The 21,988-nt window shown below is 37.1% G+C and overlaps 1 protein-coding gene across 1 annotated transcript; it reads left to right on the forward strand.

The window, feature by feature from the left end:
• Nucleotides 1-646: 646 nt before the first annotated feature.
• wapla (WAPL cohesin release factor a) lies at nt 647-17,278 on the forward strand. Its single transcript, XM_059520393.1, has 20 exons — nt 647-1,040; nt 2,238-2,692; nt 4,139-4,769; nt 4,887-5,188; nt 5,342-5,457; nt 5,564-5,659; nt 5,753-5,917; nt 6,229-6,365; nt 9,049-9,160; nt 9,733-9,963; nt 10,651-10,762; nt 10,839-10,936; nt 11,260-11,336; nt 11,418-11,578; nt 11,696-11,811; nt 13,295-13,516; nt 13,615-13,813; nt 14,059-14,147; nt 16,116-16,211; nt 16,593-17,278. Exons 2-20 carry the CDS (start codon nt 2,260-2,262, stop codon nt 16,656-16,658), a joined length of 3,459 nt encoding a protein of 1,152 aa, XP_059376376.1. The 5' UTR covers nt 647-1,040; nt 2,238-2,259; the 3' UTR covers nt 16,659-17,278.
• Nucleotides 17,279-21,988: the final 4,710 nt, after the last annotated feature.

Here is a 21,988-nt window from a genome sequence, read left to right on the forward strand (position 1 = left end):
CTACTGCCGTCTATCAACGGCAAAGTGAAGCCAAAACGTCTCGATCGCCCCCTGGTGAGTGGTCCTAGTATAGGTCATAAACCCCGCCTCCCCATGTTATTCAATGGGACGCGAGACCAACTAAACAATTAAATTACCCTTCAAATATCTTTTTTCCGAAGCTGTTTTTTGTCATTTATTGTAGTTTGTATCACGCTAATGTAAATTCAAGTGTTCGTTTTTAAAATAAGTTGTTTTTTAGATAGTTATTTAATGCTCTAAAAACGGTGGTGTGACGTCGTGATTGACAGCTGTGATTGACAGCTCTCTCTCTGAGCCGAGAAGGCACTGAAGCGTCAACAGGCTTTTTTCATGATCTTCGGAGGACTGAGGAGATTGTATTTACCTTATTTTAATGAGATTGGAGTGGAACGGAGCAGACAGAGTTCACAGGAGCAGGACTCCACTTCCAAAACAGTGCAGATTACGGTATGTGCATTCTGCGAGGGAGAGTGAGGGCGGGGCACAGGGGCGGGGCCGTTGATTTCGCGGCTTTAAGGCTTTACTTCCTGCTTGCTACTGCGCATAGCTACTGCGCAGAACTGGTCCCTAGATCGCTATCTGCGCAGGCGCAAGTATGTCCGACCCATAGACTAAAAAATCCGACCTCACCATGAAGCCCCGCCCAGAAGTTGCAGTTGTCCTCCAATTAGAACGCGCCTTCTTTTCCATGTCATCCAATCGGACCTACGTTTGCTGCGCGGACATTCAGTGCGTGCATCTCTGATTGGTCGAGCGGCGCTCTGGTGTGACGCCAGGCTTTACGCCGAAGTTGGGGGGCGGAGAAGGAGGGGTGACACTAATGGCGCATCGCTGTCCGACCGATCCAGCTCTCCACAAATAAACAACAGCCGTACTTCACGATCTGGCCTAATTTGTGCTTCTCACAGTCGCACCGCGCTGTAGCCTCGTTTTGCGCTTTTGCTCATTGAGCAGATCGCCTGGACTTCTTTCTAGCGGCTGCCCGGAGCACAGAGGCCCAGTGGAAATACTGTGGCTCGGTGAGTGTGCAAACATGTAACGTTAACAATGTCTCTGGTCGAAATTTTAGTCATCAAAGGGTTAGTTCACCCCGAATCACACGTTCTGTCATAATTTACTCACCCCGTGTTGCTTTAAACCTGCGTGACTTTATTTTGGTCGTGGAACACAAAAGAAGATGTTATGCAGAATGTTAGGGTCTGACAGCCTCAGTGTATCTTTTTCCATACAAGTAAATTGAATGGTGACTGAGGTGTCATTATGTTATCAATCCGCCTAAAATCTTCTTTTGTGTTCTTCTGAAAAAAAAAGTTTGAAACAGCTTAGGGATGAGTTAATAATGAGATTTATTTTTCAATATTTCGTGAACTATCTGTATAATGGTTTCAAAAACATGTTATTGAATAAAGAACCTGTGCGCAAGAAATATTACCCATCAATCTTTGTTTATTTGTATTTTTACACCGTCTTTAGGCTTTTTACTCTGGTAACCCTGTAAAGCCTGATTCAGTTCAAGTTTATTTGTATAGCGCTTTTTACGATACAAATCATTGAGAAGCAACTTTACAGAAATGTAAGTTTCTACAATATTTAGTAGTAGCTTATAAGTGGTGCCTGTCAGTTTATGTGCATATGATAGGAATTTTCAGAAAATTGAATATAAGACATAGTCAACCAGACATAGTCAACACTATTAACAGCAATTATTATGTGATTGCAAAGTAAGTAGCAATATTTGTTAGTTCTGTATGGTGTTTCAGGGATAGCAGGATAGACATGATTAAAAAAATAAAATCTAATAAATATAAATATAATAATTGATGTATAATCAAGTAAGCCTAATAAGTTATTGCTAAGTAATGTTATTGTTACATTTACTTAATACAAACTTATTGAAGGTTTTACAGCACATATGCAGATGTATCATAACCTGAAAACATAAAAAAATATATGTATATATTAAAAAAAAGAATGTTTTTAATCAAATTTAATCATGTTGATAGTTTAGAGGACTTGTGTATGTAGAAATGTATGTATCAAATATAATACAGTAGGCTCTATTGGGTTAAATTGGATATATTCTTGCATATGTATCTGTTTCAGTTCCATTGTAGCATTTAAAACAAGGTGCGATATGCACAAATCTTCTGTTTGCCCCTACATGCTGAGATACTGACATGAACTTTAATTCTTCCATGTCTTCTGTTTCCTTGTAGAGAATATGTAACAAACGTCAACATGACGTCCAGATTTAGTAAAACATATACTCGGAAGGGAGGAGAGGCCAGCTCCAAGTTTGATGAAGTGTTTTCTAATAAGAAAGCTACGCTTAGCACCAAATGGGGAGAGACCACCTATAAGGCACAGTTGGGGGTCAAACGGCCCTTGTTCAAGCCAGAGGTTCCTGAGCTGACTAAACGACCCCGCTTTGATGATGATGACAGCTCAGAGGACCCGTTTGGGTTTGATAGCGACGATGAGTCCAAAACTGTCACATCGAGAGATACTCCACAATCTGAGACGTGCACAGATGCAGCAGGATCCGAGAACGAGCAGTTGAAGACCCAGGCAGAAAAGCCCAGTAAGGGTCCAGCGTTGACCGCCGTGGGTACTTCCACCTTGGGTAGCAGCCAGAACGTCAGCACCAGGGTGGTTGGTATGAATAGCCCAGGTAGGAAATTTAACAATCAACAAAGTTTGTTTGTGGAACACACTGTTCATGCAGAAACATGTTAATTACCCGAGACAGTTCACCAAAAATGAAAAATCGGTCTTTATTTACTCACCCTAATGCTGTTCCAAACCTGTATGGCTTTCACAGTCACTCTGTGACTCTCCACTCTGACGGGCTTAATTAAACCTGTGCAAAGAATCATGAGAGTAAAGTGTCCACCAATTACACCCTTCAAAATTCTTAATTCTGAAGAGCCCTTTAAAGTGGCCAGTTTTAAGCACTTCGGTTTGGAACGACCCCTTAATATGGCAGCCAGGATTGCTGCTTTCACAAAATGATAGCAGTTTTGTCTTTTGGCTTTAAGACTTTTGAAGTGATAACTATCCATTGAAAGTCTGCAAATCAACCATTTTTAAAGCTTCATAAAAGATAGTATTCTATATGTATCAAGCGGTTTAATCCAAGTCTGCTTGAGAGAAATTATTTTAAAAAGATCAGAAAAGAGTCTTATGGATTTGAAATGACAGGAGGGTGAGTAAATGACAGAATTTGAATTTATGGGTGACCTATCCCTTTAAAATTAGGTGTAAATATGTATAATTTAGTGTGTCTGTAAAATAATAATCACAATATGGCTTAGTCATTATCATCCAAGAAATGATGACATGACACAACTATTATTGTCCCTATTATTATTGGGACTATTATTGTTCTAATAAGCTCAAGTACTTGGGTTTTGAAGTAATTTAGTAATTTAGTTTCATTAGTCTTACTACAGCCAGGATATTGAATATGACCTTGATCACTTCAATCAGACACGTTATGATGTCTGAGTCATTATGATGACCTCACACCATTTTGCTATGGTGGGGTGGAGTCACTGTGTCTTTCTGGAGGAGGGTATACTGGATTAATCAATGCTGAGAATAGCAGTAGCTCTGCTGAAGTCTTCACTTTGTAGTTTTATGTAGTCAAGGAGCTCGTGTAAGCACACTAGCATGGACTATATAGGGCTCAGCAGGATATTTTCAAACCTATGCAGTTTGATACTTTCCCTCGGCTCTTTAGCATGGCTAATTACAACCATTAGAGGAGAAGTGAAACAAGGACTCAGGTTGTGATAACCCTCTAAGGATCATAAAACTTCTAATAGTAATAATTATATCTTCATCCGACTGTGGAAACATTTATTACGGGGTTTGAAGGAAATGTGCTCTTTTGACGATCCAAACATATATGACTTTATTTCTTCTGCGGAGCACAAAAGAAGATATTTTGAAGATTGCTAAATGAATAAATGTAAATGTAGAAAAGTAGTGATTTCTGATTTGTGAACTAGTTCTTTTAGGTCTTATATGTATCTTATCTTTTCAATAGTTAATTGATTTAAAACACTTTATTAATTACACACCTTCAATTTCTTACTACTTTTTTTTGTTGTAGCTACAACATCTCCAGCATCATCACATGTCACTGGCTCTGTAGGAGCCTGGAGCAGATCCAGTGTCACAGTAAGTAAACCAGTCTCTCAGATCTCCAGCTTAAAAACCCACAATAGAAACATCTTCGATGAGTGGGACCCTTTTGGGGAGGACTCTCCTCCAGGGGCCGGCGAGGGGAGTTCTACCCAGGCTGGAAACTCTTCTGATGGCCTCAAAAGCTCTGAACAGTGCCCCGCTGAACCTGAACCTCCAGTGGAACCTGTTGACTTTGAGCAGCTTCCGCTTCTTAAACCATCCAGCGACAGAGTGTACCGACGGCCACAGAATAAAGGGACGGATAGTTCTGGAGCCAGCGACGTGACGGTTCCTGCTGTGAGTTCAACACCAGCCTCTGCGCTGGTTAAGAGCACCGCTGCAGGGGTCGCTGGGACTTCTGAAGTCAAGCCTGCAGGTCGGGGCCGGGTGAGGGACTACACCGTTCTTCACCCATCCTGTGTGTCTGTGTGTAACGTGACCATCCAGGACTCGATGGAAAGGAGTGTGGATGATCTTGTCAGTCCAGTACAAGCTGACATCGGAGAGGGGGGAACTTTCAGGAGGAAAACAGACACCCAACCTTCCAAGCCTACTAGGTATAATATAAACATACTCTCTTGATTCACCTAATTTTTTATTTGCTCAATCAGAAGACTAGCATGTTGTCACCTGGATTTCCCTTTTCATACTCCCTTTATAATTTTTTTTTTTAGGTTCAGAACCACTCAGAGTAAAAGTAAAAAAGAGACAAAACTGGAGTTTTTTGGCTTTGAGGAGAATGAGGCTCAGGACACAGATGGAGACGCCATTGCATCCGGCAGCACCAGCTACAAGATCAAATACTTTGGTTTTGACGATCTCAGTGAGAGCGATAGTGAGGATGAGGACGACGTGGCAGCTAAGGAGAGGAAGAAGAATAAGAAATCAGTGACGGAAGCTTTGGCAGCCAGCGTGGGCAGTCCCCAGATCAACGACTCGCAGGAGAGTCAACAGAGTCAAAGCAGCCTAAGTACAGGTACTCACAAGCACACATCTTCACTAATGCATGGTTTCATCATTTCATTAGAGCTTGATGGGAAATTTAAACTATAATTATGGATAACGATTATTTGTAGAGCTATCTCTGAATACATGATGTCCCTTTTTTGTTTTTTAAATCTGTTGTCAGATTCTCAGGAGTCGCTGGATGAGACAGGTGCTACAGACTCACAGAAGGAACGACATGGAAAGCAAAGTGACAAGTCAAAGGAGATCGGACGCAAGATCTTCAGCGGGCCAAAAAAAGTATAGCTAAAAAAGCTTAAGTAGAAACAGAGTAACAAAGTAAAAAGTTACATTTGAATTTTTACCATAACAAAGTTGTGGTTTTGTTTTGTTGTGTTTAATACAGTCTCCTGCTAAAGCCGTATATAACGCGCGTCACTGGAATCAACCCGAGCCGGAGGAAGTGCCTCCTCATGCTTCCTCTCGTACTGTGGCTATACCTGTTAGTAAAGTATTCGATTCATAACCGCTGAATTTTATACAATTTCCTCTGCCTTTGCAAACCATAATGCTGCTGTTGTTGTTTTTCTTGCAGAAGGCCAGTGTGTCCAGCTGCAGCAAAGACACAAACTCCCATAAAGATGATGGAGTGTTTAAAGCCCCGCCACCTCCTCCTAAAGTCATCAAGTCTGTCACTATCCCCACTGAGCCATACCAGGACATCGTCACTGCACTCAAATGCAGGAAGGAGCACAAGGAGGTAAGCATTGTACTCTGGGAAATAATGTTAATGATTCTTTTTAAAATTTGTGTCCACTTATGTGTCCGAGTTATTTTAGTATTATTTATGTAATATTATAGTAGAAGTTTTAGATTTTTTTTTATTTGTTTTATTCATTTTGTCTGCTTTTAGTAATATTGCTATTCAAAATCACGATTCCATGATTTCTAAAAAATAGAATTGTGGCAAAACTTTAAATTCTAATTCATCAATAAAATCAGAAAAATCGCCCAGCCCTACACTGACTTAAGGACTTGTCTGTTTCTTGCCCTGTGTTTATGTGTGTGTAGTTGTACACCGTGGTCCAACATGTGAAGCACTTTAATGATGTAGTGGAGTTTGGGGAGAATCAGGAGTTCACTGATGACTTTGAGTATCTGGAGACAGGCCTGAAGAGCACACAACCCCTCAACACACGCTGCCTTAGGTGAGACAAACACTGAATGGAATATTCTGGGTAATTTGCAACCTCAAGCCTATGTATCACAGCTGTTATTTGCTGTGAACTATTACAGATGATGAATATTAAAATATGAATATTCATATACATTTTACATTTTATTTCCTTTTTATTAAACGATGGTATACAGAACAAATTGTAGCTCTGTCTTTAAATCAGTTAAATTGTACAGTATTTATGTTGTATTTTATTTCAGCTTTTTCGCATTTTATATTGTTTTAGTTAATCGAAATAACACTGATGCACATTGGAATCCCCATATATGCATTTTTACCAACAAATACACATTTATATCACAAACTACCAGGGCTCCAAACTGCGACAAAAATTGTTGCATTTGTGACCATAAATATTAAATTGCAAGTTAAGTTTTTGTATTTACATGTTATAACTTAAAAATGTGCATGTAATGGCTTTTTCCTGATTGTTTTGTGATTTTGTTTCATGTTCGCGTATTAAACTGAGATGGCACACATCAAAGTTTTAGTGGATAAAAGAGTTTCAAACAATCCTTATCTCTGCCGCGCAGCAGCGCTGACACACACCTGATAAACACAGCTCAACTGTACAGCGAGAGAGAGATCGAAATTATGAAGATTAAAGAGAAAATGCAGAAAAACAGTTTTTATTTCGTGCACAACTTAAACTACAACCGGTAAAGCTGTCAGCTGTGTGGATATTTGCAATATTGTTAACAATTCTCATTTATAATCATTACTAATATGGCTTGTTCTTAACAAGATCTTAGGTCTATGCTGTGTTTTGCTAATGCGTAAACTTCATTATTTGAAGCGCACTTGCCATCCAGTAATCGCAAAAAGCTTTGTTAATTTATAATAAATAAAGTATCAGCTTTAAAATGATTCCCAATACATAACAGAATTCGAACAATAAATACAGTTTTGGCTCTCTATAAGTATGAGTTAGTGCCTCAGTTTAAGGAGCACGTGAACCTACAGTATCATACTTTTCTCTTTACTAGTAGAGTACATATTTTATAAGAGAGCCTACAGTACAACCGTTTCAAACTGCAGAAAATGTGTAAAGATTGTAAACATTGCAATGTAATACACATTCACATCAGTAACCATTCTGTTTCCATAAGCTCATCAGTCAGCTACAATAAATATAAAAAGGAGTATTTTGCTATATTTATTTTAATTTCTAAGTATGCGATTTGCTGTACATCGCGATTTCAAAATAAAAGTTCATAGCCTCGCTCTGAGTTTGCAGGTGGGCAAATATTAAAATTACATGGATTTAAACGTCCTTGAATCAGCTGTAAAGTGAAGCATCGCTAGGCCGTGGGTGCCCTCTGCAGGTATTTGTTATAATACATAATAAACTTAAATTTGATGTTCATATTTATTGTAGGCATATTACATAATGCAGGCCTATTTTATCAGGATTGTTCAATAAAACCATGTAAGTACTTGGTTTTGATACTTATTTTGAACCAATTATCATTGTTGCATCATTAGTTTATATATAAATAGTCATACTAAAGACATGCTAAGTTTTTCAGTAAAGTCTATTTGTATTACTTAAAAATATCTGATTACTCCATTGTCAAAATAATCATTAGTTACAGCCCTTGATTAGTTAAAATATTTCAAAATACAACTGCATTGTTTTGATTTGTGTGATCAAAAGACAAATATTTTCTCATTTAAAAAAAAATCTTTAAAATAGTATTAAAGTATTGTCTCATTCTAATGAACCAAGTATCTGTATATCTCATGAGCTAAGTGTATCATCACACACCCGAGTGTTGATAAGTGGTGATATAGCTCATAATTTCTCAAGTGTATTATACAGCTTTCATACTTCAGGTCAGTCATATATTCCTGAAAAAGAAAATCAGTTTAAATAAGGAAACTTTGCCATAATGTCCTTTCAAATGTTAAAGTTGCCACAGTCATTGTTTAATAGTTTATTAGAATTTGAAAGATAATAAAAATATTGTTTGATAAGTGAGATCTCTGATTTTAGTCCTTGAAAACCAAAGAAGTAGTGCTTGAAAAGTCCTTGAAATTCCTGGAATTTAATTTTGCAGTTTCTGTACGAAACCTGTCTTTCTGACCTTTTTGTAATCTGAAGAACCTTCTTTCGCCACAAAGAACCTTTTGTGAAACGAGAAGGTTCTTCAGATCTTAAAGGTTCTTTATGAAACCATTTAGACAAAAAATGTTCCTCTATGGCATCGCAAAGCACCTTTATTTTTAAGAGTGTTTAAGAGGGCATTTACAGGATGTATTGAGGATGAGCCCAAACTACACTCAGTGGCCAAGTGATGCTTGTGGTCCATGATTTTGGGACAGATAATGAACAGTTATTTGTGACTGTATATTTCAAATTGGAAAAGACATTTAGTTCCCATTTTAAGTAAACCTTAGTTTCCAGTTCATCTACAAGATGGATTAAATTGCTGATAAATTCAAGAAAATCTACATAAACACATGACAGTATGATTCAAATGTTTAAATTAAAAAAAAGAATAAAATAAATAAAACCCGTTTATTCTGTAGACCTTAAAACAATTATTTGGCGCCTAATGTTGTTTTTTAAAAGAAGCCTATGGCTCCTTACTTGATATTTTTGCTTGGAGCCCTGAACCACTGATTTTTTCCTCCTTCATTTTTGACTGCAGTATAATCACTCTGGCCACGCGCTGTGCCATGCCGAGCTTCCGCATGCACCTGAGGGCCAGAGGGAAGGTGGCCCAGGTCTTTAAGATGCTCAGTGATGCCCAACAGCACCCGGTGAGTGTCTCATCATCAAGCACCTAACCAACAAACCAATCACATAAACAAAGACTTTCTTTAATTTACCCACAATCCTGTACAACCAAGCATCATTCAAAACTGTCACAGCTCTATCATTATGAATGAACGCAGCTACAGTGCTGTTTGTTTACTTCATTAGAACACATTAATTGGAGATGTAATCATCTCTGCCGGCAGACAAGGGAGAAACGCAAACAGACCCTGAGATGTCACTCTGTGAATCCCATTTGTTCAGTTTACACAGTAGGAGCATGGATGTTTGCCTTGACACTTCCAGCCTGACTTGAATTTATTTGTGTATTGAAGGATGTTCAGTAAAAATGTATTATCCCCTTAATGAGTCAAGACAGATGTTTAGAATAAAGCCACTAGAGTCACTTAAGGCCATGTCTTGCAGTTATGGGATTTTTTTTATGATGCAAAGTGACTATGTGTTTAGTGTTGTGTTGTTTTTAAAGTTTTAGTTTATCTCAGTTGATGCAATCTATAAGCTTGTGTACTCCTAAAAGTTGTGGTGAGATGTCTCACTGTTCCTCTGGATCTGGCAGAACCTGGCACTCTGCACAGCGTCTCTGATGTACATACTGAGCCGAGACCGGCTAAATATGGATCTGGACCGGTCCTGTCTGGAGCTGATGATCAGGCTACTGGAACTAGAGCAGGATGACGTCTCCGTAGCAGACCAGTTAACCGCTAAAGAGATGAGCCGAGTTAAAGAGAAGATCCGCAAACTCTGCGAAACAGTCCACAACAAGCATCTGGACCTAGAAAACATCACAGTGAGTGACTGCTGTTTCTCACACCTTTGATGTCAGAACCGACACGGAAAACCAATGCATGTTTTAGATAGAAGACGTGTTCTTCCATTCACCTTGGCTTTGTTCAGACAAGCAGCAAAAATCTGTCTTTGTTTAGTTGTTTGTGAACTGAACAGTGAAAAAAGCATAGAAAATCAAATGCAGTCTTTGATATATGGCATTTTCATTTTCGACAAATTTTCCCTGCATATTTCCTTCTCTACCTATGAAAAATCAAGAGGTCTGTAAGATAAAAAAAAAAGTTATATTGTGTAATATTGTTACAATTTAAAATAGTTTTTACAGTTTAATATCATGTTTTCTATTTAAATATATATTGAAATCAAATTTATTCCTATGATGGCAAATCTGAATTTGAAGTCTTCAGTGTCACATGATCCATCAAAAATCTTTCTAATATGCTTATTTGGTGCTAAAGAAACATTTCATATCATTATCTATATTGAAAACAGTTGTGCTCTTAATTTTTGTGGAAACCGGAAAACATTGTATTCTTTAATGAGTAGAAAGTTCACAGATCACATTAATTGGAATAGAACAGTTATACAATTTTGTACAATCATGTTTTTACTGTCACTTTTTTTGTTAAATGTAATGCATCCTTGCTAAATTGCTGAGAGAATGCAATTTTTCAAATTCGCATTTCAGACGGGTCACTTAGCGATGGAGACATTACTGTCTCTGACATCGAAGCGAGCCGGAGACTGGTTTAAAGAAGAGCTGCGCTTGCTTGGGGGACTGGACCACATCATAGATAAAGGTACCCTAATTGAGTCTCTCATTTTTCATGATTCTTTTTTAAGAAAAATGGCTGGAAATCTTGTTTTTGCCCTCAGTGAAAGAGTGTGTGGAGAACTTGAGTAAAGAAGAAGACAAAGAGAGTCTGGTGGCATCGCTCTGGGGAGCAGAGCGCTGTTTACGAGTGCTGGAGAGTGTAAGTGTAACAATAACAATTTTAATTGATTTCCTTTAAAGAGAGACCTGTGATACTTAAATAACCTGCAGTAATTAATAACATGGACTTTATTGTCTTAATTTGAAGTGTACTGATTGCTGCAGGCCTCCACTGCGCTTCTGAACTGTCGAGCTGATCAGTTTTTAGAAATTTCACCAAACGGAATTACATTTGAATAAATGCATTCATAAGCTAATTAGCAGCTTTGAAAATGTTGACTGCAAGTTAATGCGTTACCTTTGACATCCTTCGAGGAAAAAGCATGTTATTTTATGTATAATTAATTTAAAACCTAATTCCAGGTTTCAGTCCATAACCCTGAGAACCAGGCTTATCTGATCGCCTACAAGGAGTCCCAGCTCATAGTGTCCTCGGCAAGGTGTGTGATGATACAGAAAGTTCTGAGTTGCCTTGCGCGACAGGACATTTGTCATTCTGGGGTTGTGTTTTGTGTGTGTAGGGCCCTGCAGCATTGTGAGCAGATGATACAGCGTTACAGCCGAGAGGTCTCTTCATCAAGCTCCGCCCTCCCGCAGAGTAGTCATAGCAACGTGGGCAAGGCCGTGGAGGATTGTATGAGAGCTGTTATCGGAGTTCTGCTCAACCTCACACACGATAATGGTTAGACACTGCATGTGATAGAGAGAATTTATACAGTGCTCACCAAAAACTGCATTTATAAAAGCAGAATGAAGCAGTATAAAATAACTGCAAATTTCTTTTGCTGTGACTTCTCAGAGTGGGGCAGCACTAAAACAGGGGAGCAGGATGGCCTCCTCCAGACCGCACTGGACTGTGTTCTGAAGGTCCCACGTTATTTGCCTCAAGAGCAGAGATTCGACATCCGCGTCCTGGTGAGAAACTCATGACACTAATAACACAGCCCTGTGTCTTCATGATGCTGAGCAAAAATATCAACAAGAACCTTTTTAAAGAAGTTTCTTGTGCACCTCAAGGATGCATTTATTTGATCAAATACATTTATTTGATACAGAAAAAACTTAAATTTTTTGAAACATTATGGTAATTTAGATTTTCTATTTTAATATATATTAAAATATAATTTATTCCTGTGAAACAAAGCTGAATTTTCAGCATCATTACTCCAGCCTTCAGTGTCATATGATCTTTCAGAAATAATTCTAATATGCTGATTTATAATCAATGATGGAAACAGTTGTGCTGCTTAATATTTTTGGGACCTGTGAGACTTTTTTCAGGATTCTTTGATAAATGAAATGTTAAAAAGAATAGTGTTTATTCAAAATATACATTTTGTGTTACAATACACACTACTAAGATATTTTAAGTTTAGATTTCAGCTCAGTGAAGCACTTTAAGCACCAACGCTTTTTCAGTTAGTTACCTTTCTTGTAGAATTGTGCTTCAAATAAAGAACTTTATGTTGACCAGATTGTTAGTTAATCATTTAGACTACAAGTCAATATTGCCTATATGGACAGCAATTAAAAAAAAGAAAGAAAAAAAGGTGACTTTGTAAAACTGCTGTGTTAAATGCGATGTGGTCGAAAATTTGGTGCACCTAAGAAAAAAGTGAAAAAAGCATTGCAAAAAGTTAGTCTAGAGCCCTGGTTAATAAAACATAACATACATTTTTTTAGCAATATTATAATATAGAAACATAAAGGCTTAAATATGTTTAACAACATTTTATTATTATTAAATACTACAACTGAATGCCTGTACTTGTGACATGCATGGGTCTTACATGTGGGTCTCACATTTTGTCCATCAACCTTCAAAAAAGCATGCGTTCAAGAGCGTGCCTGGGTACATGTGAACCAACCTGAGTCAGCCACTCTCATTTCCCTTCGAAAACAGATGCTGTGTTAATTGAGTTAATCGTTTTAATGTTAAACAGCAAATATTATTCATAGAAATTAACATGTTATTTTCCCCAGCCCTTTTATAAGTAGGAAGATATGATTAAATTAAAACAGTGGGATGTAGTTATTTCTCAATTAAACAAATATTGCATCAAGTACTAAAAGAACTATTCAAGTTAACAGGTTTATAATATAAAATTTGCCTTAATTTAAAGTCGAATAAAAGTAAAACAAATGTCAAGCAATGAAATGAAAACACAAATCCAAATAAATGAAACCGTGCTTGAGGTTTTCCAGGTTTGCAGATGTCTAATAGCGAGTCAAAAAAGACACTTCATTCAGCTTTTTAGAGTTTGTACTCTCTACTTCTGACTTGTTCTATTATTTTCTTTAGTTATAGACTTGGTTTTGAAGTGCCGGTGTTTTTGGCGTCAGAACGTGCGCCGTGACTTGTGTTTGTGAGTGTGACCAGGTTTTTATCTGTGCACAGGGTCTGGGTCTGCTGATAAATCTGGCAGAGTACAGTGCCAGAAACAGACACTGTCTTGTGGAGATGGAGGTGGACTTAAGCTACTTGATGGAGACAGAGGTAGATGTGAAGACCGAAGGAGTGGAGGAGAGTAGGATGGATAAACAAAAAGAGGATAAAAGTGAGGGCGAGAAGGGACTCATGACAGCAAAGTCGTCAAACGCGCTGGCCGCTCTGGTTCAGGTGACAGTAGTCAAGATGGTTTCAAATGGCCCTTCAAGTATTTATCTTTGAATCTGATTGATATTGGCCAACTAAAGTGTTTCTGTTCATCTGTGTAGCTCTTTCTTGAACGGGAGCGAGCAGCAGTGCTAGCTGAGGCACAGACCGATGACCTCATAAGTGAGGCGCCCAAATCTCAGGCAGACCAGAGTGGAGAGTGGAAGGAAACATCTGGAGAGATCCAGTGGGTCGCCTCAGAAACCAACGAAACAAATGACAAGAAAGAAGAGGAGGAAGAGGAGCTCGACCTCAATAAAGGTACAAATTATTCACTGATATGGCTCAAATAAACACTTGTTTTGATTCGACTTGAGATGGTTTTGACTTAAAAAATATTTCCTGATGTGAGTTTTGCATCAGGTTTAAACTTTTTATGCAAAAAAAAGTTATATATATAATTTTTTCTTTCATATTTTTATACCCATGCTGTGTGTTATAGTTCACTTTATTTTATTTATGTTTGGGGCAAGCTTTTCTGTGAACATCTTGTCTTTGTTTTTCAGCCCTGCAGCATGCTGGGAAACACATGGAGGACAGCATTGTGGCTTCATATTCCGCTCTTTTGCTTGGGTGTTTATGTCAGGAGAGTCCGGTGAGCATCACTTCTATCCTTTAGTTGCCCCAGAGAGCAGCTAGTTGGGTAATTGTAGTTTTGAACCACAGCAACTATTTAGTTTTGTATATTTTTGTGACTTTAGAGCCCTTTAAAGTTACGTCAGTGTACATACAAGTATACAAGTATTTGCTAGATGTAACTTTGGCTGTATGGATGGGTCTCTGTGAGTTTTTGGACACTGCAATTGCAATTTGCAATTTTTCTGCATTTTCTCTGCAAACCGCTCAAGCTCAGTCAGGTTTTCAGGTCTACTCACAAATTCTCAGTTAAAGTCTGGACTCTGGCATGGCTGATTCAGGGTATTAATGTTGTTTTTAAGCCATTCCTCTAGCTTTGGCTTTATGCCTGGGTTTATTGTCTTGCTGGAAAGTAAATCTTCTCCCATCTTGCAAGTTTTCCTTCAGAATTTCCCTCTTTTGCTGCATTCATTGCTCCCTCATATGTCTTCTTGTGTCTGACGCAGAGAAGCATCTCTTTGGCATGATGCTGTCACCACCATGAACCTCAGGGAGGATGGTGTGTTTCTGATGCTGCTCAGTGTGTAGCTTACACACATTATGTTAAATCTGGTGGCCAAAAACTTGATTTTGATCTCATCAGACTACAGAACCTTCAACAGCTGGATTCAGAGTCTCCCACATGCTTTCTGGAAAACTCTAGCTGAGATGTCGTATGACATTTTTAACAGTTTCTTTCTCTGTACCTCTTTCCCATGAAGCTGTGAGCGCTGAAGCACCTTGGTAACAGTTCTGCACGATCCCTCGCATCTTTTCTACTGAAGCTTGTAGCTCCCTCAGGGTCGTCATGAGTAGATTTACAGCTGTGCCAATACTTTTTCTATTTCTTACCTGATTTTTCACTACTCCCAGGGTTATTCAGTGATTTGGAAATTTTCTTGTATCCATCCTCTGCCTTTTGCTTTTCAATTACCTTTTCACGGAGTGGCTTGGAGTGCTCTTTCTATCTTCATGGGCTATGTTCTGCCACAATAATGGAGAAGAAGGTTCACCTGAAGTTGAACATTGCAGAGAGAGGTGTTTTTATACTATCAGCGGAAACCCTGAGAATACACACACACAATCATACCACTGATATAATTGTAGGTTTATCATTAAAGGTCATAGATGCATTTCAAATCTGTTTTATTTTATTGTTTTAAAATTAGATTTTGTCACTTGGTTCTAAAAGATTTATTTTGAATTTTGACTTTTTTTTCTGTTGATCCATAACAACAACAACTACAAAAAAATATTTCTGTTGTTAAACTAAATGTCCAAGGATGTATTAAGGATCACCAAAGTGTAAGAAAAAAAGAAAAGAAAATCACACTAATGTTTGGGTGCATTCATTCATTAATTTGTGTGTATTGAAAAACAAATCAATGCTTTTATTCAGCAAAGATACACTCAATTGATTAAAAGTGACAGTGAAGACATAAAATAAATTATTTTGAACTTTCTGCTTATCAAAAAAATCCTGAAAATCCTGTTTCCATAAAACTATTAAGCAACTGTTTTTCAACATGGATAAAATAAATGTTTCTTGAGCACCAAAACAGGATATTAATAATTATTTCTGAAGGATTGTGTGACTGCATTAATACTGGAGTAATGGCTGCTAAAGATTCAGCTTTGCCATCACCGGATTAAACTACATTTTAGTTTTAAATTTTTTAAATAATATTTCACATAATCACAGTTTTTACGGTAATTTTCATCAAATAAATGCAGTGTTGGTATGAATAAGAGACGTCTTTCAAAAAGAAATATTAAAACAAAAATCCTAGTGCCCCTCAGCTATAAGGATGAATAATAATTGATGAATTCTCCAAAGAATTAATAAAATTTTAACTTGTTTATTACTATTTTATTAATATATTGAAATAAATTTAATAATTTAAATTGAAATGTAAATATAAATACATCCTTTCTCTCTCTTTCTCAGATGAATGTGAAAACCGTACGGGAAAACCTTCCTAAGGGAGATTTCTCTATTATGGCTGAAATGCTTAAGAAATTTCTTAATTTCATGAACCTGACGGTAAGTACAATCAATGATATCAAACATTTTGCACCTTGCATTTAGAAATGGCAGCTGTCGCATTATTTTACTAACCAATGGAAATGACAGCAAAAATTTAGAAGTGGTAGAATAGAATTAACTGTAATGCAAATTGTGTAATGCATATTACTTGCTTGAATGCGGAAACAGAAAAGGCATCTAAATGGTTTCCGTGGTCCAATCAGAGTAGGTCTTGGCTGTATTTGCACATGTCTTTTAGTGTGTTATCAAATTGTTTTCTGGTCACCATGCACACAATATAATTCCACTGATGTTGTAAAACGTGTGGCTGTGCTTTCGTGTCTGGCCAATGATATTTAAATCCGTTTTTAACTCCTCTCTCTTCTTTCCTGTCATCAGTGTTCTGTTGGAACTACAGGACAGAAATCTATCTCACGGGTGATTGATTTTTTGGAGCACTGTTAGCAGAGGTGTCACAGTTCCCCCTCTTCCATGGGATAAATCTGGACCTGGCAACGTGCCTTAGGCCCTTCAGGACAAGAGGCAGCAGATCCGGTGGCAAAGGTGGTTAAACGTCGCTACGGTCACATCACCCGAGCGGCTCGCTGCAGAGACTTTCATGTTTTATTGTTTTCCCTCTCACTTTCTTTTCGCTTGTTTTAAAATTGTGTTTTCAAATGCTGTCTCTTTCTCTCATGCTCACACACGTACACACACTCAGTTGTGTGTTTGCATACTATTTGGTTATTGAAGCACTGATCCTCATGTAAAACAAAAACTAAGCTGTTTTTAAAACAAAAGAATGATTTTAAGCTAGTTGTCCTTGTTTGCAGTGTAAAGATTTTGCCTAAACCTAGTAACTTATTGATATTTCAAACACTTGAGGGCTGAGGCTTTGTTCAGACTCAGATGCAAATCCGCTTTGCTTTTCTGACTGTTTACACATGATGTTTGTTCAAACAGTGCAGTCGGTATCTGTAATATTTACATTAGTAAAGATGATCCCGAGAGACTTTCTTACACAGTTGTAGAAACTGGAAACTTCGCCTCTGCTCAAGACACAAGCATTAAGAGGCATTTTACGCATTCAGGAATATATACGCCTACTGTTTGGGGTCAGTGTTTTTAAAAGAAGTCTGTTATGCTCACCAAGGCTGCTTTTATTTTACAGTAAAAACAGTCATATTATGAAATATTGTTACAATTTAAAATAAGTGTTTTCTATTTAAAAACATTTTAAATATGAGTCTATTCCTGTGATGGTAAAACTGAATTTTCAGCAGTCATTACTTTAGTGAGTGTTTTTAATTGAATGCATCCTTACTGAATAAAAGTATTCTTTTGTTTTAAAAAAGAACTGTTACTGGTCCCAAACATTTGAACAGCAGAACACATGCTGTGTGCCAAATGACAAAACCTTTTGATTAGATCCGAGTAGATGAGTCAAAAAAAAAAAAAAAAAAAAATTTATTCTATTTTGCTGCCAGTCTGAAGAAAGCCTAAGATGCCTAACGAACCAAAGGCCTTGCAACTATAAAAACAAACAAGCATTCGTCAAATTAAGGTGAATTTTCCTTGTGGTTTTTAAGAACAGTGGAATCCTGTAGTCCTACTTAAAGAGTGTTTTATAATTATGAGATGATATGGGTTTCTTTCACATATACTGAAACCAAGCTATTATTTCTTTAAACTCACACACTAAGCTAAAAAAAAGTTTTGATGATTTTATCTGGATACCTAGGGAAGAATTGTAGGGGTTTCTGGCTTAGTTTCCTTGCTTCTTTGATCATCCACTGACTTCTGTAGTTTAAATTTTTCTTTGTGTGAAGAATCACCATGTTGATAAAAGGAAAAAAATATATAGATTTATTTTCATTTTCAATGTTTCATTTTTAAATGTTTAGTTTTGTAGACTGCTGTGTGAGCTCCATTTTAATGCAAAAAAAGACAGCGCTTTAAAATTGTTTTAAAATGTTTTAGTGGGTTCATGAGTGACTCCCATCAAAATGCTCATCCTCTGTTAATTTAATATTACTCTTAATATTATGGAACAATTGAAATGTATTGTTTTATAATTTTATGAATAGTTTTTTTTTAATCTTTCAATGTGATTTAAGAAAATGCGTTTTCTTAATTGTTTAAAACACTTTCATCCCGTGTATGTCTGCAGAACAGCTGGAATCTGCTGAAAGTTCTTAAAAAACAAAAAAAACAGTCTGAACGAAGCAAAAGTGTCCTCTATTCCTTTCAGATCTTTGCTGAAGCATAGCCATATGGAGTAAAGCTTGTTGTGTTTTGTAAAACTGAAGCAAGTTTTGCGCTAAGTTAATTTACAGATCTGAATTCTGAATTGTAAATTTTTCTGTACATATTTGATGTTAGACTGCTACAATACTTTAACCAAATGCTCTTTATTTTATACCCCCCCCCCCATTACATTATTTTAGATAAAGTTAAAGTACAATTACAAGAAATATAATATTATATATATGTATTAAAGGAAACAATTTGTACCATTTTCCAGGATGTTGTCATTGGTTACGATGTAAATAATCTGACCTTGAATAAATAAATACTTGCTACTTTCAGTACTCATTGACCGTTTTATAACATCCTCTGCGTGATTCCAACAACCTACGTGCTTGAAAAGTGTTAGTTGTTACATTTTAAATCAAAATGTCAATATTTTTATTGTCTTTCAGTAGTATAGATTTGTCCAATCAAATGCTCTCTAGAATATGAATACCAACTGCAACCTTCAAGACCTAGAATAGTTTATTTTAGCTATAGAAACACATTTATGTTTGTGTGTGTGTGTGTGTGTGTGTGTGTGTGTCTCTCTCTCTCTTTAAAGGGAATTTCTTTTGTTATTTCCTGCATGCCAACATTTCTTTTTTCTTTAAAAAATAATTTAGAAAGTACCATGCTGGGACTGTATCCATGGCAACAGTGATATCTCACCAAAAATACATTTCATTCACAATTGAAAAGCAAAATCTACACCCAAAAAGGCTGAGAAGCGATCTCACCTGACAGAAGGTCATATCTTGTGATATCTGCATGAATTTTGTCTTTAATGTGCTCAAGGTCTATGTATAATATGTGCCATAAGCCTCTATATATATATATATATATTGTAACAGCTCGACTTGAAGGTCAGTATTTTATAGACACTCTTTAAAAACTTTTGAATATTTTTGTCCTAAGGCACATCTGTGTAAAACAGATTTTCTCTGCTTCTGTCACGAAGCATGTTTGCCAAACAACAGTCTGTTTCACCTTGTGACATTCTCAGTTTTGTCATTTTATGTTTCGACAGTTTCCACAGCTGGTTTCCAGAAGAGGGCACTACGGCTCAGGTTCCTGTCCTTCCAGATTATTATTTTTTTTTTTTACTTTGCTAAACTGCTGATGGCTGATATACTCCCCACCATAACTTTTTAAATCACACTATCCTGCTGACTACAATAGCAACTGTGATTTATGCTATTCCACCTCTTCAGATGGGTTTTATGTGGAACAAACCCCATAAAAGTAGTTTGCTTAAGGAGGTAGATCCCCCACCCATCCAGACATTTGTTGGTGCTAAAAATCAAGAGCTGTCTCCAACAGGCAGTACTGAGGAGTTCAGGGCTCCTGAACCCCATGTACATCTGAAAGCATTTAATTCTGACAGAACTCTCCCCTGCACTCAAGAATCTCTTCTTTTCTTTCTACATCACTGTGCAGAACGGAGATGCCGAGGTTACAGCGTGACACTCAGCAGCAGGACTGCTGTGGATCAGATATTGTGCTGCAAAGCCAGAGGCTTGTTCTGCCTTGGTTCTCACTGGAGGGTCACTTACTCTGGGGTTCAGCAGGATAAATTCTCCCAGGTGCTGTTTGTTCTCTCCATGAATTTCAACAGATTTGCAGGGAGTAGCTCCTGCATTTTTGTGTCATAACGATGACTCGTGTGGATTGTCAGAGCTCTTTCAGGCACATATTCTTTTGAAATCATATTATGAAGGTAAAATGGGGCCAGATAAGGCTGGAGTGTCACAGTTCTGAGATCCAATATCCAGTTGCTGTTGACTGTTCCAGTAGGCCTACTTGACATTCAACAAAAAGTTGCTTATTAATGCCATTTACTTAAGGAAGGGATTACACTAGTCAGTCGATCATTATTGTAAAACAAATCAGACAGGGTGATCAGCACATCAACATTGTAGTATCTTAAATTTAAGGCAAAGAACAACAGTACCCTACTTCATAACATACACAAAGTTGGCATTTTAATATTTAAGTTCTCTGAAGTCATTTCACATTACAATGTTAAGCTAATTACTCTGCAGCCAGATACATGAGACATTAAAGGAATAATTCACCCAAAAATGAAAATGACCTGAAAATGTCAGCCCATCCAAGATGTAGATGCGTCTGTTCTTCATCAGAACAGACTGAAATTTAGAATTTGCTCACCAATGGTAACCTGCAGAAAACGGGTGCTGTTCAAACAGCTGCTAAAAACATCACAATAATCCACATCTATAGGCCTAATTCACAGGACTCCAGTCTATCATGAAGTTGTGTTTAATATAAATAAATCCAAAATCCATCATAAAGCTTCCACCAGTGAATAAGTCCATGTTCTGTTGTCCTCTTACATCAAAATCATATATGTTTAGAACTTTTTTGGATCGTTTTAATATGACTGTTTTATAGTAAGAGAATCCTTAACAACCATTATAGCACAAATGTAAATTAAAATAAACAATGTGTTTAAATCTCATAATATGCATTATTATAAGTATTTTAACTGTGACCTAAGCAAGCCCTTAAATGTCTTTGTTTTTCTCATGTGATTCAACAATAGCAATGACTAAATAAGTGGCCCTGCTGCTATAATATCCTGCATCAACAGATTTAAAACTGTTTGATGAAATCACTGTTTTGTGTGTTTATATTTGAGATTTACTTTCTGAAAGTCAAATATCTTAAAGCCTCACTGGGCTGGGATTTGATCTGATGTAACATTTATGAATTCCAAAATCCTTAAAAGAGATGAATATGGACAAAAATGTTGCTGAAATGATTTTGTCGGGGTGGCCTTTTGAGGGGAATTTGGACTCCCTCTCCCAAATACAACTCTTAACAAAAGTAGTTTTGTGTTAATTATAGGTTATCAGTCACTTATTAATGAACTGCAAGTTTTGTGAGTGCTTTTCTGCATTAATGATTTAGCTGTTAAAAAGAGGTATTTTTCTCAATAGAGATAAGAGAATCAATTACTCGTGTTAAAGAAGGGAATCAATCACACAAATGTTATAAATGCAGATCTAATAAAACAGTATGTGGTCCTAAATAGAAATGTAGATAAATTGGAGGTAAAAATGTTATTTGGCTGTGAGTGGAGACTCCTTACTGATCAGTGAGACACGAGCTGTTAAAGGGGTCATATGATTCTGCTAAAAAGAACATTATTTGGTGTAAAGAATTTTGTTTATGCGGTTTAAGGTTCATAAAACACATTATTTTCCACACATTATTGTTTCTCCTCTATGCCCCGCCTTCTGAAAAGCTAGGTGTGCTCTGATTGGCCAGCTATCCAGTACGTTGTGATTGGCTGAATACCTCAAGAGTGTGACGGAAATGTTAACATTAACATTGTGATGCCCTGTCTGGCCAGAGCGATGAGATATCAACATAAAACCCATTAAAAACGTGATATAAACCTAATTTCTAGTCGTGTCCTCTTTTGGAAGGACAAACAAAATAGTTTTGCTTTCTCAACGAAACAGCATCACACACCACAG

The sequence above is a fragment of the Carassius carassius genome, chromosome 32 (genome assembly GCF_963082965.1).
Source record: "Carassius carassius chromosome 32, fCarCar2.1, whole genome shotgun sequence".
NCBI lineage: Eukaryota > Metazoa > Chordata > Actinopteri > Cypriniformes > Cyprinidae > Carassius > Carassius carassius.